The 15,169-nt window shown below is 39.2% G+C and overlaps 1 protein-coding gene across 3 annotated transcripts in view; it reads left to right on the forward strand.

The window, feature by feature from the left end:
• Positions 1 to 10,178: 10,178 nt before the first annotated feature.
• Positions 10,179 to 15,169, forward strand: part of SIRT1 (sirtuin 1) — a 41,194-nt gene continuing 36,203 nt past the window's right edge. For all 3 annotated transcript variants that reach the window (XM_037144394.2, XM_037144390.2, XM_037144391.2), the window contains exons 1-4: positions 10,179 to 10,630; positions 11,959 to 12,072; positions 13,416 to 13,657; positions 14,941 to 15,093. In XM_037144394.2, coding sequence (XP_037000289.2) covers positions 10,246 to 10,630; positions 11,959 to 12,072; positions 13,416 to 13,657; positions 14,941 to 15,093 — 894 coding nt within the window. In that variant the 5' untranslated portion in view covers positions 10,179 to 10,245. The remainder of the gene's footprint in view (positions 10,631 to 11,958; positions 12,073 to 13,415; positions 13,658 to 14,940; positions 15,094 to 15,169) is intronic.

Raw genomic sequence — 15,169 nt, forward strand, 5'->3', positions numbered from 1 at the left:
TAGTTACAACACATTTTATTGAATCATATAAAAATGTTTTATTCCCTTAGTACAGGCCATCTGCATTAGTTTTCTGTGTTGCATATAAAGTTACCATGAGTCATGAACTCACAAGCTCTAGACAACATACATCTACTACCACACCGTTTCCACTGGACAGGAGGGCTGGCAGAGTTTACCTGGATCTGGCACCCAAGGTCACTCAGGCTGCAATCAAGGTGCAATCTGAGGGTTCCATCTCATCTCGACAAAGTAACTCAAGAGTTGGAAAATTTTAGTTTTAAGTAATAGTTAGTAAGCGTAGTAATTAATGCATGTAAAAAGCTATTTCAGGAACTGAATGTATGACCCACCCTCACCCCAGGAGACCACAAGCAATTCCACCTGTGTGCCCCAGGAGGCCTGCAAGCAATTAGATGGTATCTGAGCCATTGTGCTCTGGGGAGAGACTCCAAAGCCCAGGTCACAGATAAAGAATCACTGGTCAACAGATAAAAGAATGCTGCCGTTTTTATTTAATGAACCTTTCCCCTGAATTCCAAACCCCTTACATACACTTTTTTTCTCCTTATAAAAAGGGTTGGTTTAAAATAAAACTCGAAGAATAAATGAAATCTTCCAATCGAGATGGCATAGGCAAACATGGCTCACCTCTTTGCACAACCACATCAAAATTACACCTAAAATATAGAAAACCATCACTCAGAACCATCAGATCAAATAAAATGAAAGTCTGACAACTACAGAATTAAAGAAACCATCCCTGGGTGGTGTGGCTCAGTGGATTGAGGGCTGGCCTATGAACCAAAGTGTTGCTGGTTCAATTCCCAGTCAGGACACATGCCTGGGTTGCAGGCCAGGTCCCCAAATGGGAGTGTAGGAGAGGCAACCACACATCGATATTTCTATCCCTGTCCTTCTCCCTGCCTTCCCCTCTCTCTAAAAATAAATAAATAAAATCTTAAATTAAAAAAAAAAAAGAAAGAAACCACATCCATCCAGACTGGTAGGAGTTTGGTGAAGGAAATAGACATGCAAGTCCAGGAAACACAGAGAATCCCAATCAAGTTGGACCCAAAGAGGACCACACCAAGACACATCATAATTAAAATGGCAAGGGTAAAAGATAAAAAGAGAACCTTAAAAGCAGCAAGAGAAAAGCAGAAAGTTACCTACAAAAGGAGTTCCCAAAAGACTTTCAGCTGATTTCTCAAAAAAAAATTGCAGGCAAGTGGGGCTGGCAAAAAGCACTTAAAGTGATGAAAAGCAAGGACCGACAACCAAGATTATTTTACCCAGGAAAACTATCATTTAGAATGGAAGGGCAGATAAAGTGCTTCCCAGACAAGGTAAAGCTAAAGGAATTCATCATCACCAAGCCCTTATTATATAAAACGTTAAAGGGACTAATTTTAGAAAAAGAAAATCAAAACTATGAACAGTAAAATGACAACAAACTCACAACTATCAATGACTGAGTCTAAAAAAATAAGAACAAAAACAAACTAAGCAAACAATCAGAACACAAACAAAATCATAGGTGTGGAGAGTCATCCGCTGGGAGGGGAAGGTGAAGAATGAGAGAAAGGTGCACATATTAAGAAGCATGAATGGTAGGTACAAAATAGACAGGAGGATGTTAAGAACAGTATGGGAAATGGAGAAGCCAAAAAACTTATATGCACCACCCACAGACATGAACTAAGTGGCGGGGGCAGGGATTGCTGGGGGCAGTGGGGTACCAGGCAGAGGGGGACAAAAAGGGGAAATTGGGACAACTGTAATAACATAATCAATAAAATATACTTTCAAAATTAAAAAATAAATAAATACCCTGTGAGTTTCCCCCAAAATAAAATAAACATTCCTCAGCTACATTAGCCACATTAAACTGCTCAGTAGCCACATGTGGCTAATGTCTACTGTACTGTACAGTGTAGTTACAGAAAATTTCAACCACATAATCTCATTGGGAAAACCAGTCCTCATTATCAGCCTAATCGACAACATTTGACTTATTTTCTGTCAGAAAAAGTCTTTGCTTCCCAAGAACAAAAAATAATGTACACTATGATAACTACTATGAAAGCATTTTATAAGGATGTATTATATGGAATGGGTTACTAAAAGTAGCCAAATAAGATTTTAAAGGTGGTCAAAGGGTGCAAATTTTCTTATAAAATTATAAGTCCTGGTGGTGTAATGTGCAGCATGGTGACCAGACTGAGTAACACGCATTGTGTATTTGAAAGTTGCTAAGAGGGACCTTAAAAGTTCTTATCACAAGAAAACACTGTAACTATGTGTAGTAATAGGTAGCAACTAATTTTATTGTGGTGATCATTTTGCTTATGTAGACATGTTGAATCTTTATGCTGTGCACTTGAAACTAATGTTCTATGTCGATTATATCTCAATAAAAATAATGATGAAACAGAAAATACACTATTCACACATTTTTGTAAGATCATTTTACATGTTAAAACTCCTGTAAATCACTTATTTAATGTATAATCTGTAGAATTTTTAATATTAATTATTTATTTATTTTTAGAGAGAGGGGAATGGAGGGAGAGAAACATTGATTGTTTGCCTATTCAGAGTTGATCGATACTGACACTGTCTCGTTCTACTAATAACTAATATTTATTCACAGATATGTAAACCAATTGAAAAATTTTAACTCCCATTTATTTATTAAGGTAGGCACTTCCAGCACATTTTTCTTAATAATTATTTGTCAGACTTATATTACTAATGTCACTTTGATAGGTGGTATAGTAGAAGTAATGGTCACAATAACTCAATCCAGAAGAAATATTTCCAACAGAAGTTGTTTCTAAACTAAATATCAGTTTGAATATATATTTTTCACAGCACAGATATAAGATACGTGCTCAATAAAAGACTTTTCAAAACTTCTGGTACTGAGCATCGCCCTGATCTGCCAAGGCTGCTGGTCTGATGTCCGGGGAGGGCACGTACAAGAGTCAACCAATGAGAGCATAATTAGGTGGAACAACAAATTGATGTTCCCCCATCTCATTCTTTTCTCTCAAAAATCAATTTTAAAGAACCAGAAATGGTGATGGAACAAGTAGATATTGTCGGAGAAGTGGAGAATTCCCCCCTCTAAACTTCTTTAGTTCTTATGGCTGCACTACTAATAAAGGAATAAAACATAGAGTAACAGGAGAAAAAGCAACTTAATATGTTCACAGGGGAGGTCTTAACATAATGCTCTGATCAGAAAATGAGGATCCAAGAAATTATTGAATCAGGCACCTTTAATATTTTTTAAATAATGAATCAATAAATCTGTGAGAAATTGACAGGACAAAAACAAGTTAGTGTTTATTATAAAGGAATTTGAGCAGGGTTTGGTATGTATCAATGAGGAATTTAAACAAAGTAATAAATTAGAAAAGAAATAAGATTTGTTTACACAGACTTTTAGGTTTTGAGTTTTTTAATTCAAACAGTAAGGGCTGTTTTCCAGATGAGGAGAGGACACCTTTCACATAGGAGACTTATTTCCTGCACTTAGAGAGACTAAGGACAGTCAAGAGTTTCTCCCACTCATGCTACTTCTCAAGGGATTTTAATTTGATAATTTAATAATCAATATGTTAATGCCACTGTAGGGCATTTTGAGGGTGGACTGCTCTGGTCCTCAACAATATCCACAGGCAGAAAATGACAAAGTGAAACAAAAAGCACCTTGACCCCTACTTCATATATTTCATATGAAAACTAACCTGAAGTAAAGTAGACATAAATGTTTAGTGTACAACTATAAAACTTCCAGAAGAAAAATGAAAGAAAATATGTGTGACCTTGGGTTAAGCAAAGAGTGCTTAGCTATGATACCAACAGCACAATTCATAAAAGAAAAAATGATAAATTGACTTTCATCAATATTTAAAAACCTCTGCCCTGCAAAGGACCTGGTTAAGAGAATAAAAGACAAACTGCAAATTAGGAGAAATATTTACGAATTACATATCTAACAAGCACTTTAATCCAGAATGTAAATTATAAAACACAAGAAACTCTATGACAAAGAAGCCAAGAATATACAATGGGGAACAAATGGTGTTGAGAAAACTAAATAGTCACATGCCAAAGAATGATAAACAAATGGGACTGCATTAAACTAATAAAAATTCTGTATAGCAAAGGAAATCATCAACAAAATGAAAAGGCAACTCATAGAGTGGGAGAAAATATTTGCAAATCATATATCTGATAAGGGGTTAATATCCAGAATATTCACATTAAAATGTATATAACTCAATAAGCAGTAGAACAAACAATATGATTAAAAATGGGCAGAGGATCTGAATAGACAGTTTTCCAAAGAAGACATACAGGTGGCTGAGAGGCACATGAAAAGGTGCTCAACATCACTAACTACCAGAGAAATGCAAATCAGAATCAGTGAGATAGGACTTCACACCTGTTAGAATGGCTATCATCAATAAGATAAAAGATAATAAATGTTAGCAAAGATCTTGAGAAAAGGAAACTCTTGTGCCATTGTATGCTGTTGGGAATGCAGCAGCCACTACAGAAATTCCTCAAACATTAAAAATCAAAAGTAGTCAAGGCACGGAAACAACCTAAGTGTCCATCAATGAATAAGTGGATAAAGAAATAATGAAATATTATACATCCATAAAAAAGGAGGAAATTCTGCCCTAACCAGTGTGGCTCAGTTGGGTGTCATCCCACAAAGTGAAAGGTCACCAGTTCCATTCCCAGGCAGGGCATGTGCATGGATTGGGGTGTGTGTGAGAGGCAACCAATTGATGTTTCTCTCCCTTCCTTCCCCTCTCTTTAAAAATAAATAAAATCTTTGAGGAAAAAAAAGAAGGAAATCCTGCCATTTTGGGATGGAACTTGAGGGTATTATACCGAGTGAAATAAGTCAGACAGATGTAAATACTGTATGATATCATTTACATGTAGACCTAAAAAAAACCCTCATAGAAACAGAAAACAATAGTGATGGTTGTCAAGTACAGGGTTGGGGCAGGCGGGAAGGTAGGCAAAATGGGTAACGGTGGTCAAGAGGCACAGATATTCTGGGGATGTACTGTACGGCATGGTGACTATGGCTAACAGTACTGTGTTGTTTATTTGCAAGTTGAAAGACAGTAAATCTAAAAAGTTCTCATCACACACACACACAAATTGGTAACTGTGTAGTGATTAATGTTAACTTATTCTGGTAATCATCCCAATATATACATATATGAAATCATTATGTTGTACATCTAAAACTAATACAATTTATATTTTAATTGTATCTCAATAAAAACAACACAATATAAAAGACAAGATTGATAAATTAGTCTGCATTATAATGAATAATTCTGTTCATCAAAAAAACACCATTAAAGAGATGGATCCTTCATAACTTATAATGGCTGGATCCAGCTGACAAACTGACACAGAGCTAGATCACGTGTTAGTGCTGGTCACTGTTTTCTGTTTGCCCTCAACTCCAGTCTGTGTCCTTCAATGGTACAATTCCCAGGCTTTCTTGTGTGTAGCCACATGACTGGTTCCTAGACAATTAATATGAGAAGTGGTAATAGTGAGTTTCCAGACTGGCCCATAAAACTTTCCAACAGATATGACATTTCCTTTACCTGTCCAATGGCAGAGCTACAACAGAGAAGGAACAAGGGTCTCTTGATCACTTTTTTAAAGGAAAGTTGACCCAAAGTGTTGTTTGACCAAGAACAACTTGAAGGATTGTTGTATAAGTGAGAAATAAACTTTTGTTGAATTTAGCCATTGGCATTTTTGGATTATTTATTACAGCAATTAGTCTACCCTACCACAACTATGACAGTGGCTTTTACTACGTTCTTTTGGGACCCTAAATCACCTCAGTGATGTCTTGAGAAATGCCGTGGTAAAAACTCAGGGAGTCTACTTCAACCAGAACAGCCTTGCTTTTAGCTCTCCATGTCCACAGGTTTCAAATTCATGGTAGAAACAACTATATGCATTGTTCTAGGCCATTTTACTTTATTTTTTATGTAATAATAAGTATTTTTTAAATTTTTTATTTACTTAACTTATTTTTAAACAGAGAGGAAGGCAGGAAGAAAGAGATAGAGAAACATCACCCCACACCAGGGAACCTGGCCCACAACCCAGGCATGTGTCCTGCCCAGGAATTGAACCCGCGACGCTTTGCTTCACAGTCTGGTGCTCAATCCACTCAGCCACACCAGCCAGGGCTATTCTAGGCCATTTTATATAAGGAACTTGCATGTCAGAGAATTTTGGTATCCACAGTAGGGTGAGGTGGAAGGTCCTAGAACAAATCCCCCAAAGATACTGAGGGATGACTGTGCCTGTAATGCATGATGTATGAATGCCTGCATGTATGATTTGTAATGATGCATATGGTGAGGACTTCAAAAGGCTTAAAAGGTTTTGTAGTAAACATAAATCTTTATACCTTTGTCATTCAGTTTCCCATTTGCTCTCCCTAGGAGCAACTTCTGTCACCCACTTCCTGAGTTTAAGTGGTAATCTATGCACATATAAACACATGTACTGGTGATATGTTTAACCAGTTCTTCATTAATGGACAGTTAGTACATTTCCCACCTTTTGCAAGTATAAACCATGGCACAATGACAATGCTTGTATATATGTCATTTTGTACATATGGAACATCCATTTTACATCTTGATAGCACCAAATTTGCATTACACAGGGCAGAAATTTATACTCCTACTATCCTGATACAAGTGGGCCTGGCTCTTCACATCCTTGCCAATGCAAGATATGATCAAATTTTGGTTCTTTACTACTCTGGTATGTGAAAAATGATATCTCATTATATATTAATAAGTATTTCTCTTACAATGAAAGAAGTTTTACATCTTTTACATGTATAAAAGCCACTTAACATTTCCTTTTTGGTGAACTGAACTCTACCTTTTCACCTGGGCTATCAATCTTTTTCTCATTGATTGGTGGAAGTCCTTTTGCTATTAAAAGAAATGTATTTACATTTTGTGATAAAGCTGAGATCATTCAACAAATGGATTCTGCTGCTAAATACCAAAATTTTAAGATCACTGCCTATGCTACTTTGCAACCTGGCCTTGCTAATAAAAGCCTGCCCCCTCATATCTTAGGAAATCTTTCTCGGTTAGAGTCCAACCAGTACCACCTTCCCTGTGTGCTTGAAACTCTAAGACAGAGTTTCTCAACTCTGACACTGTAGACAGAGTAACGGTGGGTAATTCTTTGTTGTGGGCAGCTGTCCTCTGCATTGTAGAACATTTAGCAGTATACCTTGAGTCTCTCCATCTGCTGGTAGTACAGTCTCCCCTGAGTTATGACAACCCAAAATATCTCCACATCTACCCTGGAGAAGGAATGAATATAAAAATGAAGGCATGAAGAATGAATGAAGGAAGGAAGAAAAAGAATGCCCATAAGCTTGCTAACATCTTTTTCAAAAAAAAGGTGGGAATTTCATTTCTATTTTGATGGTACACTGACTCTCAACATTTCATATATTATGCCCCACTAGTGTTGTTTAGAATCATTTGTAAAATATTTTGCAGGGCCCTGACTGGTGTAGCTCAGTGAGCTCAGCACCGTCTCAGGAACCAAAAGGTTGCTGGTTCAATTCCCAGTTGAGGCACCTACCTGGGTTTCAGGCCAGGTACCTGGGTTGGGGTGTGTGAGAGGCAACTGATCAATGTTTCTCTCTCTCTCTCTCTCCTTCTCCCCCTCCCCCTCTCTCTAAAAATAAATTTTACGAATCTTAAAAAATATTTTGTAGGATAAGATAAGGTGGAAAGAGAACAGGGCCAAGTATGCCACCAGGAAGGGTAAAGTGCCTATGAAGTTAGGTATCGGAGAGAGTGTGGGAAGGAGAAAAGAACAGGATTTGGTTACTGATTGGATAGAAAGCATCAATCTGAAGGCACACTTCAAAGATGGTTCCAGGAAAAAGAGATCATCACTTTCAGAAATGAAAAGTGACCATTTTTATGGGGAGATTCTCAGTTTAATTCAGGTACAAAGACTTAGATGGGATCTTAGACATACATTTCATACATTGTAATTTTTTTAAGTTCATACATGTTAAGGTCAAGGGATGGTTTATTATAAGCTTGGAGAGGTACTTTAAGGGGATAGAATTGCCATTCTTCAGAGGCAGATGCCTTACCAAGCACTGGCTCTAGATCTGCCAAGTATTAAGCAGGGCCTTAGTTAAGGCTGGACATGGAATGACAGAATCCTGGAATTTCAGGGAAAGTACAAATTAGAGAGGGTTCAAATAAGGAAGAAACTAATTTTTGAGCTACTATGTACCCCTCACTTTACATCTGGTTATCTCACTTAATTCTCACTATAAATCCTACAAAACAGGTATAGTATTATTAAAACTGGAAAAGTCAGCATTTGTGCTGCAGACGCTACCAGAACCAATAAGTAGAGACAAGGATTGAATCTTTAGGGGCACTTTATTCAGATGCCAAAGCTCTGAGAGGATGGCAGGTTATGCACCCTGAAAAACCATCTTAACATCTCATCTCAAGCTGATCTTTTTATAAGGAGAAGAATGGGTATGTAAGGGGTTTGGGAAAATGTTAATCAGATTTACAGTCCCCGGCAATTTTCCTAGTACTTCTTTATCTGTTGACTAACAACTCAGACACCATCTCCACCATTTGCAGACCTCCTGGGGCAAGAAGGTTGGACTGCTTGTCAATCTGCTAGAGTCACTTAGGTCCTGCATTTTAGTTCCTGGAATAACAGCTTTCCACATGCATTAATCACTTAAGCCTATCAACTAAGTTTAAAATCTGTAACTTCTGAGTTCCCCTATTATTACCAATGGGTTTAGAAAGTCTAAATAAATCGCTCAAGCTAGAAAGGAAGGATCTGAAATTGTAATTCAAACCCTACTGTATCCAGGGACCACATCCTGCTCATTCCGTGCTCTTCTGGCACCCATTTTACGAAGACCACACAGAAGGGCACTCAAAACATTTGGAGCCAAATTGGAGCCAGAAAGCAGATTGGCTGATTCACATCCTCCCAGGTCAAGAGTCCCTGGAAGGAGGGCACATGCTTTTACAGACTTGACAATGCACACTATCCTCTAAGTCAATGATTTTCAACCTTTTACATTTCTTGGCACACATAAACTAATTATTAAAATTCTGCGACACGCCCTGGCTGGCATAGCTCAGTGGATTGACCCCAGGCTGCAAACCGAAGAGTTGTAGGTTTGATTCCCAGTCAGAGCACATGCCTGGGTTGCGGGCCAGGTCCTCCAGTAGGCAGCACGTGAGAGGCAACCACACATTGATATTTCTGTCCTTCTCTTCCCCTCTCTCTAAACATTAGTAAATAAAATCTTTAAAAACAAATTCTGCAACACAACCAAAAATTTTTTTTGCCAATCTGACAAGAAATTGGTGTAATTTCGATTAGTTTGCACAGGATGGCTACTGTCCCGTTGGCTGTTGCCATTTTTTAATTTGACAACCTCAGAGAAAAGAAGTCAATGCCCCTGACAAAATAGGAATTGCATGTGTCAAAAAATCTTGCAGCACACAGGTTGAAAATCCACTGTTATCAGTGATCGGGAGTAGGGAGAAAATCAGCTAAGAGAAGCAAGGCGTAGGAGGAGGAGCTGACGGAAGGAGCTGTCAGAATGGTGTGAAGAGAGTGAGGAGTGTCTTTTTGCCTCTATTCAACTGTCAACAAGACCAAGTGAATATATCCAGCGTAACCTTAGCCAGTTTCATTCCTTATCGCCTCTCGCGGATTACGTTTTCAACCCTTGGCTTAAATCTGGAGCCAACAAGGTGTGTGACAGAAGTGAAAACACGCAATTGGAAACAAACCTTGAGCCACCCCAGCGGCAGTGATTTCAGGACAGCAGGAAAGAGAAGTTGAGAAAGGGGCGAGTTTGGCTGCACTACCCGGCCACGGCCAAGCGGTGGGGCTGCAGCAGTCAGGCTTCGCTCCCGGCCAGCGCCGCTGCCTCCGCCCGCCACGTGACCTGCCCTGTTGTGGTCGCGCCGGCTGGGGTGGCGGGAGACCCGGGGAAGGCGGGGGAGCCGCAGCGGGGGTCACGTGACCGGGTTTAAATCTCCCGCAGCCGGAGCCACGGGGGCGCCAGTGCCGCGAGTGCGAGCGGGAGGAGAGGAGGCGAGGGAGGAGGGCAAGAGAGGCAGTTTGAAGATGGCGGACGAGGCGGCGCTCGCCCTTCAGCCCGGCGGCTCCCCTTCGGCTGTGGCGGCGGAGTGGGAGGCCGCGTCGCCGCCCACAGGGGAACCTCTCAGCAAGAGGCCGCGGAGAGACGTCCCCGGCCTCGGGTGGAGCCCGGGCGAGCTCGATGGGACAGCCCCTGAGCGTGAGGTGCTGGCGGTGGCCGGGGACGGCCCGGCGGCCGCGGCGGCGGGCGGAGAACGGGAGGCCCCGGCGATGGCAGGCGGATTAGGAGACAATGGGCCAGGCCTACGGGGCCTATCCCGGGACCCGCCGCCGGCCGACGACTTCGACGAGGAGGATGAGGACGAAGAAGGAGAGGAGGAGGAAGAGGCGGCGGCGGAGATTGGGTACCGAGGTACGCAGGACGCGGGCGACGGCCACTGCGCATCCCCTCTCTGCCGTCTCGCAGGGCCCCTTCTGTTGTGGGGTGGGGCTGGGGGTGTCTGGGGAGCGTGGGGTGGGGGCGCAAGGCTGGCTCCGCGACGTCCCGTTCCCTACTGCTGCCCTCAGCTGCGGGCCTCCGAGGCTGCTTGCGAGGCTGCGGGAGCGGCCCGCGGGCTCTCTCCCTCCCGCTCCCCGCCCCGCCTTCCCCTCGTCGGCGGCCCGCCCGGGCGGCCTGGCGCTCTGCGCAGCTGCCGGGCTGCGAAGCTTTTGCAGCTTTTAGAGTAAGTTTCTTTTCTCCTCCTAACCTTTTAGTATTTCGTTCTTGTTAAACATCATTCCCACCCCTCACCCCGCAACCCAGCACACTTAAATCTGCAACTTTTGACTTTTTGCATCGACCTTTTGCAAACCGACACCTGCACAAATTTGTGACGCCTCTTTTTTTTCCGAGAATCTTAATTTTTATATTTGTCTTAAATGTTCAAGAGCACAGCTGTTTCTAAAAACCGTTCCGTGGTGCAATTAGTAGTGGGCATGGGAGAGTAATAGTACTTTTTAGAGTACTTTACATGAATAGTATTTTTCCTCTAACATTCTAACAGTTTTTAGATTAGGAATAATTTTCTGTTGTGTGTATGTAACCGTGAAACATGAATTGACCTTTTTCTGGTATAGTAAATCAGTTGTGATAGTTGTATATGTCAGGTCATCCTTGAGGGCATTTTATTTTCGATTTGAGGAGTTTCTGGCCTGGATAGATGTGCGTCTCCATCAATATTTGCCTCAGTAAATCTAATCAGAGGGCTGTTGGTCCGAATATAGAAACATATACATTAGGGACTGTATTCGTCAAAAGACTTCTCATTTTAAGAAAGTTAAACGCGGAAACGAATAAGGCAAAGCTATCCTTAGGCTTAGAGAAGTGCAAATTGCTGTGGATTCATTTCGACAGCTTTTTATTTTGGTAAATATTTGACAAGTCTTACAAGCTTCATTATTTTGTGATTGATAAATTTAGTCTAGATTACTGCTTTTTGTATTTGGAAATAGTAGACTTAAATTATATCTAGATTTTTGATGAACTGAAACTTTTAGATTGTGGTTAGAATCCCTGAAGATGAGGATGTTCTGTGCCCATGAACCATGCAAGCTGACCCAGTAGGCATTCTTTACACAGACTGTAGGATGTTAAGTGTTTTATTCAGTGAAAATCAGTACATCATAACCATTACAGAGCTTCATACATTTTAGATGCAGATTGTTTCAGCAGCCTTGAATTACATTTGGTTTCTTTTGCAGACAACCTGTTTCGTGATGAAATAATCACGAATGGTTTTCATTCATGTGAAAGTGATGAGGATGATAGAGCCTCGCATGCAAGCTCTAGTGACTGGACTCCAAGGCCAAGGATAGGTATGGTTTCACAGCTTTAGAGAGTAAATGCTGTCTTTTTCTTTGTATTTTGATGTTATACCAACCAAAAAGATAATTTTCTGCCCCCTTGTAACTTGGTGGCGAGGTTCGTTAGGTGTTTGCTAAGATTTAATGTCAATTTGTGTTTCTAGGGAAAGTCTAGTGCTTCTGTTTTTGTTTTTAAACAACTCAGGCCAATGAAAGCTGGCCTCTTGTATTTCCCAACCAAGTCCTACTTGTACCTCAGGCCCCTGGGTCCCTTTCACTCATTTCCTCTCTGGAATGCTCTTCCTCCAGTTAGAGTATCTTGCTTTCTCACTTCCTATTTGTTCTTCATTTTCTTTTAACACTTATCCCTTCTTAACAAGCACTGTATCTTTTTTATTATTGTATTTTCTGTACTAGAATATAAGCTGTACTGGAGACAGGGATTTTTTTAATGATTTGTATACTATTTTGTCAGTTTCTATAGAAGTTCCTGGCACATAATTTGTTCTCGGCTAATCTTTAACTATGTGGATGAAATGGGAAAGTCACATGGGTGGGCAAAAGTAGGTTTACAGTTATGATACAAATAAGCAATACAATAATTAATAATAACAAGAATAATTTCTGTGTTTTGTATACTCACAAAAGTAAATCTACTTTAGCAGAAGAGAACACTCAGTATTTATACCAAAGTTACGAAATGACCATCTTTAAAATGGTCTTTTCTTAATGTGCTTTTATTCTTGACTAAAATATAGTGATCATTAGTTCCTCTTTAGCATCTATAATATTACTCTATATTTGTTTTTTTCAAGCTAGAAAACTAAGAAATGTCAGGATAAAGAAATATGAATGCTGAAAATATCAGCATTATATGTATCATTTTGAGAGATGGGTTAAGATCAAATTAAATATTATGGGAAAATTTTTAATAAGGTAGTTATATATAAATTTCTTTAGATAGATATATAGATTTCCTTTTTCCTATGCCCTTAATGTTAAACAGATGAGGTTTGGGGATCATAGGATCTTTCCTATATCTGTAGAACCCTTTTGTACATACTCCTGTTATGAATTGTGTATTTCTGGATTGTAACCATCAAAATTTAACTCTGGAGATACATACTTTGTATTTTATGGTTCAGGGGGCAGACCCAATTATTGATTGGATCTTTCTAATTTCATTAGGATATAGCATTAGCTCTGAGGATGTTGTGAGAATGAAATAACTTTATAATGCATTTTACTATTTCATTAAACATGTTAAGTAATGTTATTTATTCCTTCAGAAAATAAATGAAATTTTGAATTACTTGGATGGGGATTTGATCTGATTCTTTGCTCTCTTAATATAGGTCCATATGCTTTTGTTCAGCAACATCTCATGATTGGCACAGATCCTCGAACAATTCTTAAAGATTTACTACCAGAAACAATTCCTCCACCTGAATTGGATGATATGACACTGTGGCAGATTGTTATTAATATCCTTTCAGAACCACCAAAAAGGAAAAAAAGAAAAGATATTAATACAATTGAAGATGCTGTGAAATTACTGCAGGAATGCAAAAAAATAATAGTTCTAACTGGAGCTGGGGTATGTAACATGAATAAAACACTGGTAAAAAGGAGGAGGTGGTAAATGTTTTTTTCTTATGCATTTTCCAATTAGACATTTTTCTGGTGTAGAACGATTTATCCTTACGTGATAATGGGTATTTTTGTTTTGGAAATGGCTAAAAAGGGAATGCAGTAGCAGATGCCAAATTGGTTCAGTTTTTAAAAAACCTCTCCAACAACCTTAAAAATTCTTTGCTCCTGTTTATTAATATAGCAGGTAAGTGGAAGTAAGGCAAGACTTTTACCTACATTACACCACAGGTCCAAAAGGAGATTTAGAGAATTTTGCTTGCATTAAAGTGTGTCAGGGTGTGATGGAGAAATTGGGTATTTGTTCCATCTTCATAGGGAAACCAGGAGCCCAGTTGATGTTCACAAGTAAAGCATTTAATGTTAAGAAGGTAACAGATTCCTACCTTCCTCCATTTAAATTAAGGTGATATGATTGTGATAACTTGACATTATTTGCCTGCCTATAAGACTGCAGTTAACTAGCTTTGTAAGGCTATTGTGTTAGTGTATTGAATACAAAAAAAATGCTTGTTGGTGACCAGATTGATGCTGGAGTAAAATTCAGTCTTGCTTTCTGCCCTTTTAAGTTAAGGGCGGATGTCACTTAATCTTAAATGATCATCAACAATGGTAATACTTTGCTCCCAGATATGATTTAGACATGTTTGGTTTACTCTGAGGTCAAAGTGGAGTCGACTTTGGTAAAATTGTGAAACAAAAAGGTAATACTGAAATCTCTGTTTGTCAGGTTTTATTTGTAGAAAAAAACATAGTGTCTAAACCCATTCTTAAACATTAAGAATTGAAATACTGTACAACAAAATATTTTCAAGAAAATACAGAAGTTTAGTATTTTTGAAGTAGTAGGCCCCTGACCAGATGGAAAGTTCTTTGGAAATACTTGACTATAATAGAAATTCTTGCCTGCTTTCTGGTTAAAATAATTTGAAATTACATACTCTCTTCTCAGTCAAATTGCTGTTGCTTTAATTTGTCAGTTAAATGCTTAAAGGTTTGAAATTTGCCTGACTTAAAATTCCTTTCCCCATTATGAATGGACTCTGATGGATTTAGTAATACTTGTTTTGGGAGTGTTTTATCTATATTTTAAATTGGAATAGGGTCATACTTCTGTTCCCCAAAAGAAGTTTAAAACATTTCTCAACCCCTGCCTAAATGTATAAGAGAGCAATTATAAAGGTTGAGGTAGAAGATTTAATTACACAAATTATGCCATACATATTGCAGGTTTCTGTTTCTTGTGGAATACCTGACTTCAGGTCAAGAGATGGTATTTATGCTCGCCTTGCAGTAGACTTTCCAGATCTTCCAGATCCTCAAGCAATGTTTGATATTGAATATTTCAGAAAAGATCCAAGACCATTCTTCAAGTTTGCAAAGGTACTATGAACTTTTCTAGTTGTCCCATTGGGTCATAAAGATTTTAATATCTGCTTTGGTATGGTTTGTATTAACC

Source organism: Artibeus jamaicensis, unplaced genomic scaffold, assembly GCF_021234435.1.
Source record: "Artibeus jamaicensis isolate MK-2021 breed Jamaican fruit bat unplaced genomic scaffold, CSHL_Jam_final contig_332, whole genome shotgun sequence".
Lineage (NCBI taxonomy): Eukaryota > Metazoa > Chordata > Mammalia > Chiroptera > Phyllostomidae > Artibeus > Artibeus jamaicensis.